This window comes from Vicugna pacos, chromosome 19 (genome assembly GCF_048564905.1).
Source record: "Vicugna pacos chromosome 19, VicPac4, whole genome shotgun sequence".
NCBI lineage: Eukaryota > Metazoa > Chordata > Mammalia > Artiodactyla > Camelidae > Vicugna > Vicugna pacos.
The window spans coordinates 23,268,173-23,288,315 of NC_133005.1; the positions used below are offsets into that span (position 1 = coordinate 23,268,173).

Sequence of the window (20,143 nt, forward strand, 5' to 3'; positions counted from 1 at the left end):
AGAATTCATTAGATAGAGGCAGTGCAGCCTGGTAGTTAAGAGCAATCACCTAGGAACCAGCCTACCTAAAAGTGCCCTGACCCTAACTCTGCCCAGACCCACAGTGTCCAGACCCACTGTGCTACTTCAGGAAATAAATTAAATAAGCTAACACACCTTAAATACTTAGGACTGTGTGGCACATCATAGATACTCAGTAAACAGAGTGGAAATAATGGAGGCTCAGAGAGCGACTGTAACACGACTTGCGGCCCCAGGCCTGGGAGGCCCTGGTGAAGCATCCCTGTGCAGTCCCAGGGGTCCAATCCCTTTTAGGCCTTGGTGTCTGAATTCACCAGTGTCAAAAAATAACTTCTCCAGGCAGAGGTTGATGGGAGGGAGGTGGAGTCACCTTTGTTTCCCCGGTTGCAGAACCTCAGGGACTAGATCACCTGCATCTCAGAGACTTCAGGGCACACCAGGGGATTCTAGGATCTTATTTAACCCTGGAGACTTCCCTTCTGGGGAGGGACGAATGAACTCATTTACTACACCAGGCACCTAGATAGACTGTAAGGGGCAAGGAAAGTCAGGGATGCTGTTTTCTCAGCACCGCTCTGAAGCCAGACTGCGCTGGGTTTACTCATACATTCCTAACTTTGTTTCATGCTGTGTCAGACCCTGTTCTAAATGCTGGGTACTCCGCGGTGACAAGAGTGACTCATTCCAGCCCTCATGGACTTTATGAATCAGTGGAAAGACAAACCATTATCAAGAAAATAGAATCAAAAAAAAAAAAAGAAAGAAAGAAAGAAAGAAAGAAAGAAAGAAAGAAAAAGAAACCCAGAGGGACAGTAGAGCTCAGTTGTAGAGCACATGCTTAGTATGCATGATGTCCTGGGTTTGATTCCCAGTATCTCTGTCAAATAAATAAATAAATAAACCTAATAACCCCCCCCCCGAAAAAAAAACAAAAAAATTTTTTTAAAGAAAAGAAAATCAATAAGCCAGGATCATTTAAAACAGATTATAAGTGTCATGTATTTTCTTTTTTTAAACCATAGATCAAAATTTTTTATTTTTTTTAAACCTTTTTTATTGAGTTACAGTCATTTTACAATGTTGTGTCAAATTCCAGTGTAGAGCACAATTTTTCAGTTATACATGAACATACATATATTCATTGTCACATTTTTTTTCCACTGTGAGCTACCAAAAGATCTTGTATATATTTCCCTGTGCTATATCGTATAATCTTGTTTATCTATTCTACATATGCCTGTCAGTATCTACACATTTTGAACTCCCAGTCTATCCCTTCCCACCTCCTCCCTGGCAACCACAAGTTTGTGTTCTATGTCTATGAATTTGTTTATGTATTTTCTTGAATACATAGCATAGACTTGTTCTCTATTAGATATGACTGAAGGGTGGCTGTTTTCAGCAGGGCATATCAGGAAGGTGATATTTAAAATAAGAACTTAAGGAAGAGGAGGGGTGAGAAGGACAAAGTTGTGAGGGGAGACAGAGGGGAAAGTAAGTGCAAAGGTGCTGGGGCACTTAAGGGACTGTGAAATGGGCAATGTCACTTCTATTCTATAGATGAGTCAAGGTGAGGGGCTTACCTAAGACCACTCAGCTTGTTACAAGAGGCAGATTTCAGATATGAGCCTGGGACAGCTGACTCCAGCACCCACATTGTACATTTCACAATTTTTGCAACCCAGCAGCCTCTTCCAGGACTCTTGTGGGTACAGTCACTGGAAATTCCCCAGGTTTTGGGACATTATCGCAGTTAGGGGTATCAAATCCCAATTCTCCAGGCCAGCACTTTTCGGTAGAACATGGCGTGAGCCAAATACGTAGTTTAAAATCTTCCAGTTATGCATTAAAGAAAAATAAAAAGAAACAGGTGAAATTAATTTTAATAATATATTCTATTTAATCCAATGTATCTGGCATATTATCATTTCAACAGAGAGTAAAAAAAATTGTTAACGAGATAACCTAAATTTTTTCTCATACTAATGTCTGCAAAATCTGGCATATATTTTACACTTAATTTGGACACAAAATAGCATGAAGGCTAAATTGTCAGTGGTTGAAGTAAAATGTCCTAACAAAACAATGAAGTTGCGATTAATGGAGAAAATGTTTCACCTGCTAAAATTAAAATTCGAAAAAATGAAAATTCAGTTCTTCAGTCACCCTATCAAGTGGTCAGTAGCCCCCTACAGAAATGGCTACCATACTGAGCAGCACTGCCTCAGGCCAAGAATCCCTGGCACAGGGTCCAGGGATTATAGCAAAGAAGGGAAGAGCCTGTTGGGTCTACAACATTTTTAAAAATGAGCTAATTGAAAGAAAAACATTATGGAATATAATAATACAGATGGGTAAATGGATCTGGGCCAATCAATTTGGGAAAGGCGATGAGTGATTCAAGAGTTGCAACTCCGGGCCTGTGCTCCTCCTGGGGAGCGTTTATTAGATGCTGGGCACCTCCCCATTCCTTGGGGTTTCCCGGAGGCTTTGCAGAAATCCCTCAGCATCCCAGTGTGGCTCAGGCTGGGCCCTAGGACAGGGAGGAAGGCCAGTGCCTGGCCACAGCATCAGCCCATTGGTGGCCCAGTGGCAGCCATGACCATGCTGGGTGATTCAGTTCTGCCCTGTGGGCCTGGGTTTTCTTCACAAAGAATGTGATCTTGTGCCCATGGACCCAGCAGGGACCTGTGTGGGTGCTTCTCTTACATCATCTTACTGCCTCCACAAACTTCCCCACCAAGTTGCTGTTTTCATCCCTGGAGGCAGATGAGGAAATTGGGGCTTAGAAAGGTGACATCACTGGTCTAAGGTGGGGCAGAGGAGCAGTGAGATTTGAGCCAAGTCTGGCTGGACGCCCGGATGGTCTTTGTCCACTGCCTTACATGGCCTCCCTAGACTGTCCTTGTTGGATGACACTTAGCTACTCTGAGACCCCGAGCCCTCATCTATAAATGGAATTGAGAATAGTATCCTCCTGATAGGGTTATTGAACTGCTTATTGTTATTGGCATAATTGTTAAATGAGAGGTTCCACGAGTTAATTACAAGTAAAGAGCTGAGAAGATTCCCTGGCACATGGTAAGCACTTGATGATAAGTGACTAATATTATTCCCACGGGGCCCAGGCTGCCACTCCCGCCTCTTAACACCCATCCCGAGAGTTGAAGGAGAGGTGGGGGACATTTTCTGAGCATCAACCATGTGCCGTGCCTGGGCCATGCCCTCCATCTGCTTTCCCATGTAATCCTGACCTCAACCATGTAAGCTAAGAGTGAATTTATGCTCATTTTATAAGTGAGAGAAATAAGTATCAGAGAGGGAAGTAACCTGCCCAGGATCATACAGTGAGCCAGGTGGGGTTGAACCCAGGTCTGTATGGCTTCCCAAGCCCACGTTTGTTCACTATTTCAGGAGCCTCAGCAAGACTGATCCAAAGTTCCTGGGGAAACCCCATGCCTTGCTCAAGTGTAAGGGGTCCCAACCCTAACCTGTGGTGGGAGGAGCTGGAGACCCAATAAAAAAGCTGATTTCTGGTTCTGACCTTGCCTCTGACAGTTGTATGACCTTGGACAGCCACCAGTTCTTGTCCTGGTTCAGCCGGACAATTGCTGTTCTGTGTGTGTTGGGGGTGGGGCCGCTGAACTTCCAGGGATCCCGAGCCTCTCCTTCACCTTCCAGCGGAGGGTGGTAAGGAGGGAGCTCCAGACCTTCCCCCTTAATACCTGACTTGCTGCTGAGTTGCTGAGTCATCTGGTCCCTGCCTGCCTTCCTTCTGGCCTGCCTCCTGCCGGTCCTGAAGCCACCAGGGCCTAGGAAGGAAAGGGATTATGTGTGTTCAATCCAGGCCACTGCCTGGCCCTTCCCTTTCTGAGAAAAACTTGCAGGGTGTGGGATGGAGGGTGCCGAGGTGTTCAGCCAGCAACCAGTTGCATCAGAAGGCCTTGCGCAAGGCATCCTCCTGGGTCGGGCTCAGAGCTCTGCCCTGTGGCCCTACCCCCACCGCACTCCACTCCCACCCTGAGTCCTAGGGTGCCAGAGTGAGGATGGTTAGGCCTTGTTGGGGCCAGGCCCGGCCCCAGGGGCGTGACCTGGGCAGGGCCAGAGGATGGAGGGGAGGATTTGGGACAGGCGCTGCTCATCTGTCCTGGTGATAGAACTGATAGCACATTAGGCTGGAAGATGCTCCTGAACCAGTTCAGGCCAACACACCCACCCTCTCCCTGGAGAAAGCGGAGACTAAGCCGGTGCCCGGGACAGTGACTGAGCCTATTCCCTGACTCTGGACTCTACCTGAACCTTGACCTGAAACCTTAGATGTAGCCTGAGCCCTGATCGCTGCCCCCCAGCCATGGCCAAATTCTGACCATTGTCCCAAGCTGAGCGACTTGGTCACTGACTGGGCTCCCACTTTCTCCAATCCTGACTCCTGACCTAAATTCCAATTCCAGCTCCCTACTGAGTTTAGTCCTGCAGACAGACTTAGCTCTAATCCATTACCCTTGACCTCAACACCCAGAGAAGCCTCAACTCTCAACTCAAGCCTGGTCAGAGACACTCTTCTGAGAATCAAGAGACTCGTGCCCAGGCCCAGGCATCAAGAGCTGGCACCTGCTGGCCTCCCTTCTGGTCGTTCCCCACTCCCAGGTTGAGGATGGTTAAAGGAGCTACATTGAACTAGGGGCCCTGTGGAACTGCCCTCTGATTAGCCCAAGACTGTGACTCAGCAGGATGGGGCTGGACGTGGAGTCAGGCCAGAGCCACTAGCGATGGGCCGCGGCAGGTGCTGAGTCAGTGTGGGGAGAGAGGACAGTGTCTCTGAAGTTAGAGATATGGATGGGGTAGGGAAGCCCTGAGTCTGGCCATGGATGGTGCATGTGGCCGGCCAGGACCACTAAGATAAAGCAGCCCAGCTCAAGTCCTGTCTGCCTTCATTCTCCCCATTTATTGCCTTTTTTTCCATCACTCATTCATATTATTCTCTCTCAGAGCATCCTGTTCTTTCCTCCATAACGTGTATTATAATTTGGAATTACATATGCATTTAATTACATATAATTATTACATAGTGATAATATAAAATATTAATTATTAATACTAATCGATTAATACTATATATAATTAATTATTAATATTAATATATAATTATGTATCTATCTCCCCCACTAAGCTGTAAGCTCCCTTAGGGCAGGCATCTGCTGGTTTGACTCACCAGAGTATCTTCAGCACCTGGTACAGTGCCTGGCACAGAGTAAATGCTCAGGACATAGTAGCTGAACGAATTAAATCCCTCCACCTATTTATTCATCCCTTATCCATCCATTTACCATTCACTTGTAACCCATTCCCCACCATCTCTCCATTCAACTTTCTCCTGCCATCTCTATGTTCTTCCATCTGCCCCCTATTCAACCATCATCCATCCCTCCACCCACCACATATCTATCTTTCTAAGCATCAATCAAACCATTTATATATTTATTCATTCCTTCAACAAATATTTATTGAGTAGCTATTACTTGCCAGGCACAGTTCTAAAGGCTGGGCCTACTGATGTGAAAATAACACATATATATCTGATGTAGCAGATGATGTCATGACAAAAGCAGTGCTTACATCCTAGTAGAAAGAAAATATGTGAGAAATAATTAACATAAGAAATACTTAAAGTATAGGGCATGGTCGAGGGTGAAAAGTAAAAGAATGGGGCAAGAGGATCAGGAGGGCAGGGTGGAGGCAGGCGGTGGGTAGGGTGGTCCAGTGGATGCCAGGAGACCCTCGAGAGGGCACATTGTTCAGCCCAGGGGGACGACTTTTACAGAGGCTCCTAGGGGAAACCTGACTGGTGTGCTGGCAAAGGAGGTGGGCTGGAGGGGAGCAAGGGAGGGAAGGAGGTGGTTTATGAGTTTAGAGAGGTAAATGGGGGTTCAGACCATCTAGAGCTTTGGAGGCCTTTGAAAAGACCGAGGAGAAAGCAGCCGATGTTGAAATAATTCTGTTGAGAAACTCCAGTGGCTCAGAGCAGGGTAGTGGCTCTGCAGGTGGTGAGATGTGATTGGACTTTGAGTTTATTTTAAAGGTGGAACCAACAGGCTTGCTGATGGTTCAGATGTGGAGTGTGAGGGGAAGGGGGATTCAAGGATGCCTCCAAGCTTTCTTGACCTTGACAACTACCAGTATGGAGCTGCCATCCAGTGAGATTAGCAAGGTGTTTGAGGGAAGACCAGAGGTTCTGCTTTGGTTGTGATGACTCTGAGGTATCTTTTAGACATTGTAGAAGAGACACTTTGTTAACAATTGGATGGATGCACTGGAGTTCAGTGGAGTGGGCTGGGCTGAAGGTATAGATCTGGAGTCCTGGCTTGAGACTGGATGAGAGCAGCAGGGACTGAGTCTTGGACCACTCCAACAGGGAGGACTGGGGAGAAGCAAAGGAGTGACCCCTGAGGAGGAGGACAGCCAGGAGAGCATGGAGGCCTGGATGCCAAGTGAAGAGAGAAGGTGTATCAAGAGCAGAGAGTGTTCAACTGTGTCAAAAGATTTTGATCAGTCAAGAAGATGAAGACTGAGAATTGAGCATTGGATTTGGCAACTTGGTGACCCTGACCAGAGCAGTTTCAATGGGAGTGTGGTGAGGTGGGCTGGTAGAAGAATGATCAAAATAGTAAGAGAGGAGAGGAATTAGAGACAGTGAGTAAGACAGTTTTTTCAAAGAGGAGTTTAAAAAAAAAAGGATGGTAACTGGGAGGCTTGAAGGATTCAATGAAGGCTTTTGTCTTAAAGATCCATCCATCTACCTTTCATCCATGAATCCATCCAACCACCATCTACCATCTACCTGTCCATCCACCATTACTGTGCATCTGCCCAAACATGTTTCTTTTTTAATTAAAAAATATTTAAATTGAAGTATAGTTGGTTTATGGTGTTGTGTTAATCTCTGGTGCATAGCATAGTGATTCAGTTACACATATATACATATATTCCTTTTCATATTCTTCTTCATTATAGGCTACCCAAGCCTCCATTCCTCATTCACAAGCTGAACACCTACAGGGTACCAACTCCCATGCCAGGCACTGGGCTGTGGAGTGAAGGGAAAGAAACGGAGAACCCAGAATCTGGCACTTGGTAGCTACTCAGTTTAAGTGAGTTGAATGAATTGAAGAGCAGGAAGACATGGTGCCTAGCCTCCAGGTGCTGGGTCTAGCAGGAGGACCTGGAATGCCAGAGCTGTGGGCGTTGTCTGGGTGACATCTAGTACAAACCAGAGAGGGTAAGTGTCTTGCCTGAGGTCACCCAGTGGGTCAGCAATGGAGCCAGGATTCATACCTGGACCTCTTGTCTTGGCAGACAGGTTTTTTTCTCTTCCAGGATGTTCTGTCCAGGGGAACAGAATTTAAGCAGGAGCAGGAGATGTGTGAGAACACGGCATTTTCTAGAGGGCAGATTTGAAAATATTTTTATTTATTTATATTTTGGCTCAAAATTCAAAAGGTGCAGGGGGTCATACTTGAAAAGTCTCCCTCCCATTCCTGTCTCCAGGCCCCTAGTTCATCTTTAAGGAGGCAACCAATTTTCTTATGTTTCCTTTAAGATGTAAGTTGTAACTATTTTCCCCTTTTACTCAGATGGGGCAGACCCTCAGGTGGCTTTTTTCCTTCCCATTTAACAATTTGTTTTGAGGATTATTCCACGTCAGTTCAGAGAGACCTTCCTGATTTTTTTTACAGGGTTGTAATATTCCATTGTGGGGATGGACTGGCTTATTGAAACCATCCTTTGTGGATGAACATTTTATTACTTCCAGTCTTTTGCTGTAACAAACAATGCTGTGATGTTCGTACACAGGGGAGTGGAGAGAAACTCTGAGCTAATTTCCTAGAAGCAGAATTGCCAAGTCAAAAGTTGGTGCATTTGCACCTTTGATGGAAATTTCTGGACGATCCTCCACCAAGATTGTGCCAAGCTACCTCTGGTTGCAGAGCACATGAGAGCCTGTTTCCCCAGAACATGGACACCCCAGGGTGTTATCGAAGCTTTTGATCTTTACCAATCTGATATGGAAAAACGAAAGTGTCTTCATGCAGCTTTCATGTTTCTCTTGTTCTGAGGGATGACTTGTCACGTTTTCACAGCCAAGGAGGCAGCAGATGTGGAAGAAGAACTTCTCAAGGTTGGTGTGACCCTGGCTGTCTTGGTGGGCAGTGAGCACCCCTTCACAGGAGTTGACTCAGGGGAAGTAAGAGGAAGCCAGCTGGTTGGTCTGGCAGGGGCTGTGCTTCTGAGAACAGTTTCAACTTCCTCTGCTTCCTCTGGTCTCGGCTCCCTGCCTCCTCCCACATGTGCCCATGGGGTCTCTCATCCCTCCCATCTTTGTACCCCCACAGGCCACGCCAGAGTTTCCACCCTCTTCCTTAGGGAGCCATTTCCCTCTCCCTGCCATTTAAGCTTTCCTTGGCCCAGAGCTTCTGGAGGGCTGGGCTACGGTGACATCCAGTCCTCTGCCCTGGCCCCTCATGACACCAGGGAAAATGGTAGAATCTTAGGCTATCTCCGCCAGTCTGGCACTTACTGACGGTCAAGCCCACACCCGTCCTGGTGGTTAAGAGCGCAGAGCGAGTATGTGCCGATGGGCACACGTTGCCATACATGGCATGCATGTGTCTCTGTGGCAGCCCCGACAGACCTGGGCTGGAATCCCTGCTCAGCCTCTGAGGAGCTGTGTGATGTCGGGTGAGTCACTTGCCCTCTGCGAGCACGGGGTCTCGGGCCCCCCTCTGCTCCAGCCCCAATCCCTTTTTCCTAGTCCTCGAACAAACCAAAATTTTTCCTGCCTCAGGGCCTTCACCTTGGCTGTTCCATCTGCCACAATCTTTTCCAACATTTTCCCCAGGCTACTCCTCCTCCTTCCAGTCTCAGATCAAATGTCACCTCCTCAGAGAGGCCCTCCCTGACTACTCATGAAGCATGGTGCCCCTCCCTTACCCCTGCAGTCTACCTCTAAGCCATGACTCTGTCTTGCTTTATTCATAGCACTTGTCAAGGTTTGAAATGATCTCTGTGTATTAAATTGCTATTGTCTGTCCTTCCTGCCCCTATTGGAAAGGAAGAACCTGAGAGTGGGGATGCTGCACCCTCATGCCTAGCACACAGCCAGGCACCTACTAGGTGTTCAGTTAATAATTGCTGGATGATGAATGCAAAGCACTCAGCATAATGCCTGGCATGAAATAAAAGCTCAAAATTGCTGGTTATTTTATTATATAAATGCTAGGTAGGGCCTGTCATTATTATTTATGAAGAATAAATAACTCTGCTCAGCAATTCTTACACCGAGTATTTATTCGAGTCCCATATGATGCAGGGATGTGAGACCCAGTGGATGGTGCTGAGGAATGGACGACATAGCTGGGAAGACAAGGACCAAGGAAAAATAGTTATGTATTAAGAGCATGATGCATTGAGTTATTCTAACAGCAAGACTGAAAGTGGTTATTATCACCCTTGTTTTTAGGTTAGAAATGGAGGCTCAGAGATGCTGACATGCCTAAGGCCACCTAAGCACTTGGCATAGTGCCTGTGCCCAGAGTGGGGACTCAGTGCCCAAGGATCATTCGCACACCTGTCCAGGCCTCCCTGGTGTGTTTCTAGTGCCTGGGATGCAGGGCACATGCCTGGGCTCACCTCTCACACAGGCACTTGGGAGGTGGCTCTGGGCTGCATGTATGCCTCCAGAGCTCCCGGTGGAGAGGTCCGCGCTGAGGGCCACCAGGAGGTCTCTCTGCTGGGAGGTCTTTAGCCCTGGGGTCCAGGGTGCGGGCTGATTGGAAGGAGCAGCTTTGATGTCAGGCAGGACAGGGCCAGGTGGAGGCCTGGGAAGGGAAGAAGGAAGAGGCTGTGCCACATTGATGTGTGCGTACACGGACACGGACACACACACACACACCCTTCTTACTCCCCCAGCATGTTGAGGACTGCTCACACTGGCTGAGCCACTCTGCACGTCAAGGGTCCTCCCAGTTTCCTGGCCTGACTGACCTCATGTGAGTGCTCAGCTGTGCAAAGCAGGACTGTGTCCACCCTGTTCACCAGGCATCCCCAGTACCCAGCCCAGGGCCAGCCCAGAGGAGGCACTCAAGATTTGTGGGGATGATAAATTCACTCCCTTCCTCTTTCCATCTTTATCTTGTTACTCTTTACTTCTATTTTAAATTGAAGTATAGTTGATTTACAATGTTGTGTTAATTTCTGGTGTACAGCACAGTGGTTCAGCTATATATATATATAGTCTTTTTCATATTATTTTTCATTATAAGCTATTACAAGGTATTGAATATAGTTTCCTGTGCTATATAGTGGGACCTTGTTTATCTATTTTACATATAGTAGTTAGGATCTGCCAATCCCGAACTTCCAATTTATCCCTCTACCCTTCCCTTTCCTCCTTCACTCACTCATTCACTCACTCACTCAGGGCCTCCAGGATGGGGCAGTGCTGCTCCCGCCCTCTCCCCTCCAACACACACAGCATGCATCTGCAAAGTACCCAAGAGATTCTAAGTCCTGGCAGCTCTTCTCCCGCCAAACCCAGTCCTGGACCCTGCCTGGTGCACACCCAGTGGACATCCTGTTTTCCTCCCTCTTCCTCCCTGCCCTGACCACATGTCCTAGGCCAGATGCTTATGAAACCCTGAGTTCTTCCATCACCAGGCTCCTGATGGCCTGATGCCCAGAGTTTGGCTTTCAGTCATGTGCTCTGGGGTTTGGCGAGGCGGAGACAGGAAGCTCACAGCCCTCAGTTGATACCAACCCAGGCTGAGACTTGTCGCTGGACTGGAGTCACTGTCGCATCACTGCACACACTCATGGAGCACACCTGTGAACAGACATGTGAGGACGTGGCCCGGAACAGAACGTGATGTGTCCAAGGTTACAGGGAATGTCAATGTGGGAATCTGTTCACTCCTGAACACAACTGCACAACAGTAGAAATAGACTCACTGCCTAGTATCACAAGACCAGGGTGTGAATCCCAGCTATTTACTAGTTGTGTGACTTTGGACAAGCCACATCACTTCTCTGAGCCTTATCTTTACTTACTTACACATAGTAGCTGCTCGATAGATGTGGCAGCTAAAAACATCATTGGCAGAGTCAATGCAAGTACACACTGAGTGTGTCAGTATGTCTGCAGAATGTCATCACAGTAACCTACATGCCTGTAAATATCAGCATGCACCCACTCACGTAATGTGCTTATTCATGGGTTTGTGTGTGGGTCCACCAGTATGGATGCATGTGTCTGTGAGGTCACTTGGGCTGATTGTTTTCTCCAACAATGCACGCCGTTCTTGGGGTGGTTTTCCAGAGGATTTTCTGAGTGCTCGTCATGCCAGGAATTGGCATTGATCTGGGTAGACGTGCAGATGCTTACCTGTGTCTGTGTGGACCCGTGAGGGATTATGAGTACAACCCCTTCCCTTATCAGGTTGATTAGCTGGTAGAATCTGTGGGATTGGGTCATTTCTGCATCTGCGGATGCCAGTGTTACGGGGCATTCTGGAGCTGGGTTCAAATCTCACCCATGCAACCTTGGGGCAAGATGCTGCAACTTTCTGGGCCTAGGTTCCTTTTCTGGGAATTGGAGATAAATGGCAACCACCTTATGGCGGTCTGAGGACCAAAGGAGCTAGTTTATGTGAGGTGGTGAGTGCAGAGCTGGGCACAGACGGGTGCGATGTGTGCTGCTCTCTGAAATATGACATGACCCCATCCTTCACTTACAGCACTGGCTCCATTATTCTGCCATTGTCTGTCTACAGGATTATCCTGTCCTCTAGAGTGTGGGTCCCCGGAGGGCAGGACTATGTCGCAGTCCTCCCTAATTAGAACCTGCACATTGCTCTTCTTTCCTGACAACAGCTAGAATTTCTTGGGTGCCAGGTACAGCAGTGAGCTCCTTAAGTCTTCAAACGATCTTGAGAGATTAGTCTCCTTGTTGTCTCCACTTTACAGACAAAGAAACTGAGCCTCGAGGTTAAGAAAATGCCCTGGATCACACAGTGAGCAGAACTGACCAAGGGTTTAGGGCACAAATGTTGCTGAACCCTTGGCTCATGGGCTCTTCACAGTGGACTCTCTCTGGCTCCACCTCCACTGACACCGCCGCGTCGATATGAATATCCTTTTGTTACTCTCTCTCATCCTGGGCGTCTCAGCTCCCTGCCCTGGCACAGCGCCCCCAGAGGCAGGCCGTGTCCCCAGGTCACCCCTTCTTCGATCCAGCTGGGGGCGAAGTGGAGGGGCTCATCTAAAACTGGGCTTGAGGGTAACCTAGACCCGAGGTCAGCGGAGATGGGGGAGGGGATGCAAGACAGCAGGAGGGAGGGACAGCCTCTGGGTGGTGATGGGTTGGGCGCTCAGGCTCCGGGATAAAAAGGGGTGGACCTTGCCCATTAGCCCCCCTCCCTTTCCCAGGTCTCCCTGCCTCTGGCAGGAAAGGGAATGCAGGTTGGTGGAAACGGCTTCCCTCTACCCGAGGTTGAGCTGCCATCACCTTGGAAGAACACCTGAGGGCACCCTTGAGGCAGCTATGGGCTCTGTGTCTATTTAGTGCCGCCCTGTGCCCCTCGGGTCTCCAGGAGCCACTAAGACCTTGTATATTCCGGTGTTGTTGGGTGGAATGCCTTATAAATGTCAGTTAGGTCAACTTGGTTGATAGTGTTGTTCAAACCTTCCATACCGTTACTGATTGTCTACCTGTTTCATCACTTTTAGAACAGAGTATAGACATCTATGCCATGGCCTGGAAACTCTCTCAGGGCAGTCAACTGGGGCAATTGTAGGACTCTGCTCACTGATTTATTTCCCAGTCCATTCTTTGTTTCTTCCAGGTGGGAGGATAACCTGATTCCTGTTACTTCACCTTGACCAAAACGATTGTATTTTTTTAACTTGAAAACAAATAGTTGTAGAATAATAGAAGAGTTGCAGAGACAGTACAGAGAGTTTCTATATACCCTTTAGCTCTGTTTCCTTGCTCTCCTGCAATCGGTGACGCTGTCTTGGTCTTTCTTGTCTTTTAGGACCTTGGCATTTTTGAAGAGTGCTTGTCAGATGTTTTGTAGCATGTCCTTCAATTTGGCTTTTCCCGTAATTGGGCTGAAGTTATGGATCTGGGGAAGAATACCACACAGGTGAAGTGCACTTCTCAGCACATCTTTTCAAGGGTCCAAAAAGCAGCAAAACTTGTTCCTGGCAATGTTCATCTTGAGCATTTGCTAAACATGGTGCCTGACCCATTTCTCCACTGTGAAGCCGCTATTTTTCCCTATCCACATTCTGTTTGTCAGAAAGCAAGTTGCCAAATCCAGCTCACACTCAAAGAAAGGGGAACTAAGCTTCCCTCTCTGGAGGGTGAAACAGCCAGGAACCTATGGACACATGTTAACCCCCAACAGAAGGTAATCAACATTTGGAGAGGAGATATTTTGAGACTATGCAAATCCACAGTTTCACCTTAAAGTTTCAGCCACTCATTTTTGCATTCATAGGTGGGTTTTGCCTGCAGCAATTATTATTCTAGTGGGCTCAGGGCCATTTTTCTAAGTCTCTCAATCTTTCTGTATTTATTAATTAAAAATTCTTCTGCAAGGACGATTTGTCCCTTGTCCCCCATTTATTTAAGTATATTCCATCAATTATTACATAATTATATTATACCTATTATTACTATTACAACAACTTTTTGTTAATTATTTTAAAAAATGTAATACATTCACATGGTTCAAAATTAAAAATAGGCAAAAGAGCATGAGGTGCAAGAGGCCCTTACACTCATATCCAGCCAGCCAGTCCCCAGTGCCTTCCCCAAAGGCAACCAAAGCCAAGATTTTACACCTATACCAGCGACGTCCATAACTATTCTTCTTTTTACACAAATGGTTTAAAAGTCATAGTGTTTTGCTCCTTGCACCTTTTCACCTAACAATATAACTTAGAGATCAGTTCAGATGAGCATGAAAAGCACTTTCTCGTTCTTTTACATAGTGTCCCACGGTGTAAAAGTTCCATGATTTATTAACTGATCCCCTAGCAGTAAGCCCTTGGGTTGTTTCCAAATGTTCTCTGTTACAAGGCTGCAGTGTTCCAACATGTAGAATTTAACCTACAGATATACCCACACAAGACAGAAGGGTCAAAGGGCACGTACTTCCGTTTTTAATATTGCCAAGCTGCCTCTCTTGTAGGCTGCACCAGTTTACACCCCATATTAGTTTCCTAGGGATTCTGGACAAGGTACTGCAAACTAGGTAGCTTAAAATAACAAAAACTTATTGTCTCACGGTTCAGGAGGCTAGAAGTCTGAAGGTGACAGGACTTGCCCATGGATTGAATTCAGGCTGTGAGGAAAGAGAGGCATCAAGTATGACCCCAAGGCTTTGGCTGGAGCCACCACGCTCTGAGGGGTGGGCAGCAGAGTTGAGGCAGAGTCTGGCGGGTGCTGGAGGGGGAAATTTTGGGACAGTTGAGTGAGGTTTGGGAATAATTGTTCTCCCATCCGTAGGCTGTTGTTAATGAAGGTTAAATGAAATCCTGTCTGTAAGGCCCTGAGAACAGGGCCTGGCCTCTTGTGAGTGCAGCCGGGGATGGGGGTAGGGGGGGAGGTTACCTGTTCTTATTGTCCTGTAAAAGATTCCACCTTTGGCTCCAGCTCTGGTTCTCAGAGCCCCCTCCTCACATCCCTCTTGGGGATGCGGCAGAAGTCTGTCAAAATGGCTGAGATATTTCTCATCTCATCGGTAAAATGAAGAGAATCATCCTTTTTCTCAAAACAAAACAAAAAACGGAGCAATGTGCCGGGCACACAGTACCTGCCTGCTCTTTCCTCCCTCCCCCACCCCAGCGATCAGGGAGAAGAAAAGTGAAGTCAGTGCCCATCCTAGCTGTTTATTGAAGGAGAAGATGGAATGGAAAGGTGCAGGTTGGGGAGTGGTCGTGGGGGCACAAAGGCAGTAGGGCCTGCCTGGTAGGGGAGGACTGAGGACCCTCCCAGGAGGCCCCTCTACGCTGGTGGTGAGACTGAGGCGGGAGGGTAGAAGCTGTGTCCCGGGCGCCTCTTTCCAGCTGTCTTGGCGCTCCCCCTAGTGGTAGAATAGAGATGCTGCATCTGGCCGGGAAGACTGCAGGATGGAAGGACGGGTGCTTCCAGGAGAGCACATTTGTTACCAGGTGAGGTCAGGATCTGTGGATGATGGTTTCTAGGTGGGTGGACTTTGAGGGACAAAGGCATCCCACGTCTCCTTCCCCTTGGTTCTTAGAGACCATTTACGTGCATGTCCAAAGTATCTTCTGAGTCACCTGGGACCCTTAGACATGAACTAGTCTCTCTGTGCCAAACATGTCCCATCCCTGGGGGTCCTCTGGAAGCCAGGAAGGTGTGGGGTTCTGCTCCAGCTGAAGAGCTGGCTCAGGAGGAATCTGAAGATGTGGGTCGGAGTTTCTGCAGGCTGACCGCCTCCCTCCACCACTCATCTGTAACCTGGGGCCAGTAATAGTTCGTGATGGGGTGGACTGATGCCCAAATGCATGTAGAAAACACGCTGGAGGGGGTAAATGTGTTCACATCATCCTGGTCCAAGAGAGTATCAGTGAAGCATCCTGAGGTATCCTGACACAGCTGACAGAGGGAGGGGGCAGTGAATGAAAATGACCCTGCTCCCCCTCCCCCTGTCCTTGCCTGTGGAGGGTAATACTTATATTCTGGGGAGAAAAAGAAAGCCCTGGAACTCTAGAATCTGGTCCAAACCCTTCAGAGTACAGAGGCAGGAACCAGTGGTCTGAGAGGGTAAGGAGCTTGCCCAAGGTCACACAGAGGAAAGAGTGGGGATAGGTTGAGAGAGATGTTTTCTGCCTCTGAATGGCCTTGGGAGGGAGGTGGGGGTAGGAGGTTTTGGGAGGACTCTGGTAAGGTTGGCATCTTAGATGAGTTAGTGCCCCGCCCCTGGGAAGGGACACAGGGATGTGAGCTCCAGACTTTCTTACCTGGAATGGGGCCATCTGGGGACTTAGATGGAAAGGGTCCACTAAAAGGGAGAAGTTAGGGAGACAGTGGGAGGGTGGGATGTGGTGGGAGAAGGAAGAGTCCAGCCCAGATCTGGCTCTTCCTCTGGCTGTGTGGGCAGCTCAGAAGTCCCGCTTGGGCTGGATGGTCTGCACAGAGGATTGCCCAAAGTGGCTGGCATCACAGAAGATGGGGGACAGGTGCTGCTCTTGTTCATCCCCGAAGACTTCCACGTGGCCATCGGCATCAGTGTCCAAGGGTTCTGCCTTGGTGTCCGGGCTCAGCCAGCCGGTCATGGCCCAGAACAGGCAGATGGCCAGCAGGATCCCAGCCGCCATGCAGAGTGCTGTGCCTGCCAGGCGGCAGGTGCTCAAGGCCTGGTTGTAATCGGCTGCCCGCTGATCCAACACCAGGAACTCACCCCCTCCAATGCCCTCCAGCTTGGGGGACACTGCATAGCCAGTGGTCAGGGCCGCCACACCCAGCAGCAGAAGCAGGGTCCCTAAGGACAAGCTGATCTGGAGAGAGGTAGACAGATTTGGAGGCAGTCAGGGTCTGCTGGGGTCCCAGGAGAAGGATCTTAACTGGACTTAAAGGGAATCCCTTAGTCCAGCCTGTAGAGATGGGATCACAGACACACCTGCTGGGCTCTAACTGACAAGGGCAAAAACTCATGTTCTGTTTGGACTCTTGAGGTCTCCAGAGTAATTTCCTTCTCACCTCCCACCTAGAAGTTGGTTTCTGCCAACTTTGATTCTCCTTCCATCATTATTTGGGTCCTGTCTTACATCCTGCCCCATCTACCTTCCATCTCTATCCCTCTGTTGGGTTAACTCCTACACATTCCTTAGATTGCATATCAAACCTCACCTCCTCCGGGAAGCCTTCCAGGACACCCCTGGACTCGGTCAAGTCCCCTGCTCTGCACGTATGCAAACACTGCGCCCATTCATTCTTTAGTTCATTCACCTTGATGCACATTTGAATGTGTACTTTGGTTACTGTATAAGTCTTGTCTGCCTGCTCCACTGGATTGAGAGCCAGGGAAGCCATGAGAGCAGAGACTATGTCTTTTGGGCTCACTAGGTATCTTCCGTGCCTAGCACGGTGCTGGGACAGAGCAGTAGCTGAGTGTTTGCAGAATGACTAAGTGAATCACAGCTAGGAGCTCCTCCAGGACAAGAAACACATCGTCTTAAATTCTGTGTCCCCAAGAGCCTAGCACACACTACCTGGCAATAAGAAGATGTTCAGAAACTTATAATACACACTGACTTTCTCTTGGAAGTCTTCCCTGATCACCCCAGCGCTGAGAGCCTTTCCCCTCCAGACATCTTCTGTACACCTGGCCTGAGATTCTGCCTTCACCGCACAGGCTGTCCCCACTAGACTGAAGCCTTTTGAAAGCAGAGGTGAGGGACACTCTGCTTCAGTCTTCCCACAGTATTTACCAAAGAGCATTGTTGGGACCCAGCTCACTGCCACCTCCATACCTTTCTTTACCCACATGGTGCTTCCTTACTGATCAGTCTCCGTGGCTGGTATGGACATCGACTGTTTCTCTCACGTCTTCTGCTGCCCTGGACACAGTCCCCCAGTATATCACTGGGAAGCCACAGGAAGATTTAAGCGGGGTGAACCCCCTTCTTGCCAGTCATCATATACTATCTACCATCCCCCTGGCCATAGTAACTAGCTCAGGGCTGGGCAAGTGACCCAAGCAGAGCCAAAGCAATACTAGTCAGGACTTCTGGAAATGAAAGGTGTTGCTTCTTTTCTGAAGGAAATACTGGAGGAAATTCTGATTTCCCTCATTGGTAGGGAGTGAAAGACTGAGGGTCAGCATGGGAGCAATCATTTGGAGAACCTATGGGGAAAGTCTGAAGCTAATAGACTGAATGGATGGAGGTATTATGGGGAGACTGAAGGAAATCTCGAGTCCTCAGTGTGATGAACTGCTGGATCAAACTCTGCCTGAAGGCACCCAACCTCTCATTCTATAAAATGAGCAATATTTTCCTTTTATTGTTGAAATTCATTTAAGTTGGGTTTTCTGTTGTTTGAATATGCAAGACTCCTTACTGCTCCTCAGCCCCTTTCTCTCCACTGATCCCACCTCCTCCCTGAAACCACAGGAAATCACAGGAATTGCTCCTCCTCCCACTTTACCTTCCAGCACAGTGAGGGCCAATGTCTGCGAGGGCATAGGACGGGAGGCCCCTCAGAGTCATCACTGAGGGCGGTCCCTGCACAGTCCTCATAGAAGAGGTGCAGATAGGAGCGGACCCCATACCACTTGCCGTCTTCCACATTGGGGCCTCGGCTACAGCCACAGGGATGGTCGCAGGCAGGCATCATGGGTCTCTGTCGGGTAGGCAAGGTTCATGGACAGAGGGAAGGTCAGTGAGAGTTGCCCACGGTGACTCTCCAGGTCCCATGAATCTCTGTGCCTCACTCATCTCTCCACACATTTCAGGCACCCGACACTCATAGCACACACAACCTGGCCTTCTGGAATCTCGGCCTGTCTTTCCCTAGGTACACTGAGATTGAGCCCATGTACTGAGTGCTTAGCTCAGGGCCTGGCAATTTATAGGTGGCAATAAATGTGCATGTTTACTCTGGAGGCTACCCAGCGCCTGGGACTGTGGGTCTGGAGCCTGACTGCCTGGACTGGAACCCAGGATACCCCCCTTCCTGGCTACAGGATGTGAGACACATGCTTTGATGGCTCTAGGCCTCAGTTTCCTCCTGTAAAACAGAGCCAATAATCATATGGGCTTCATACAGTTATTGTGTCCCACGCCAAAAAATGGTAGCTTTTGTGATTATTATTACTTTAACTTCTTCATTTTTATTTTTATCGTGAACTTTTTGAGCCCCGTGTCTGGAGTGATAGATCCTCACCCCCATCTCCTCCTAAAATATCTCCTTAATCTCCCTGCCTTTCAAGGTACTCTGGGGGGTAACTGCCATGGCTGTTGGACACATGGCTATTGGACACTAACTCATCTAGTCAGGTAGAGCTCCTCAAGCTGCAAGGCCTGGTAAGGCCCCGCAGAAGGGCTGCCCTCAGGAGGCAACAGTCTCCAAGTCCCAGAGAATCTTGACTCCACAGGAGGTGAAAGTCAGGGGCCCTCGGGCTGCAGGGCTCTTAGATTTCTAGAGGGCTGTTAGATTTCTAGAGAAAGCTGTGTAAGGACCTTTCTTTTTTGTCACCAATGGAGGCACTGAGGCCTAGGGAGTGGCAGGTACCTGTATACCCACGCACCCTTAGGACTAAAACTGTTGGGGGTCGGGGAAGCTGGGGAAGGGCCGGACTCACCCCCACCCCATGGTGGCCCTCAGCTCCTCTGAGCAGCTTCAAACCAAATGAAGTAATGTGTCTACACTGAAGGGTGAGACAAATTTCTAGCCGCCTCTAGTTTCCAATCAGATGTGGCCCTCCAGTTCCCATGTGAAGAGACTCGCCAGCATAAGTACACACACGGCACAGAGAAACACACATACACACACAAACCAGACACATACACAGACCGATGCAGAGACACACACGTCAACACAGACACACAAACACCACAAAGAGACACAGATAGGCACATGTGTACCACATAGAGACACACACACCCAGACACACACCACACACACACACACAGAGGCACAGCCACAGTATGTGCTGAGGTAATTCTTGGAGCCCCCATGGATCAGCACAAGTGCTCAGAATTGCTGCTGTTAAAGGCAGTTTATAAATCGCCGCTCTCCACAGCCCTCACCCAAAACGCAGGGGGGAAAAGGGAAAGGCTGTTGAAGACTCCTCCTCCCCTCTAAGATTTCGTTCAGAACTGACAGACAATGGGAAAAGGCAGAGACCAAAAGAGAAAGAGAAAGAAGAGGCCAGAGGTCTGGGGAGAGAGAGGCTCTACCCAGGGGGCGGGGCTTTGCAGAGGGTGTGGCCAGAGCGGGAACCACCCCAGGAGGAGGCCCGGGTGAGGAGAATGAAAGGGGGTGAGCGGGGCGGTCAGAGTCTGGGTATTGACCATTAGGGGAGGGGGAGGA

General features: G+C 48.7%; 1 protein-coding gene across 2 annotated transcripts; it reads right to left on the bottom strand.

Moving 5' to 3' along the window:
* Positions 1-16,145: 16,145 nt before the first annotated feature.
* Positions 16,146-18,445, bottom strand: NRSN2 (neurensin 2). Of its 2 annotated transcripts, XM_072943577.1 has the most exons (3): positions 18,257-18,445; positions 16,514-16,605; positions 16,146-16,381 (listed from the first exon to the last, which is right to left on the bottom strand). In XM_072943577.1, exons 1-3 carry the CDS (start codon positions 18,443-18,445, stop codon positions 16,210-16,212), a joined length of 453 nt encoding a protein of 150 aa, XP_072799678.1. In that variant the 3' UTR covers positions 16,146-16,209. The 2 variants fall into 2 exon arrangements, with proteins under 2 accessions (XP_072799678.1, XP_015093233.2); XM_015237747.3 differs by having other exon boundaries at positions 16,146-16,605.
* Between the last annotated feature and the right edge of the window lie 1,698 nt (positions 18,446-20,143).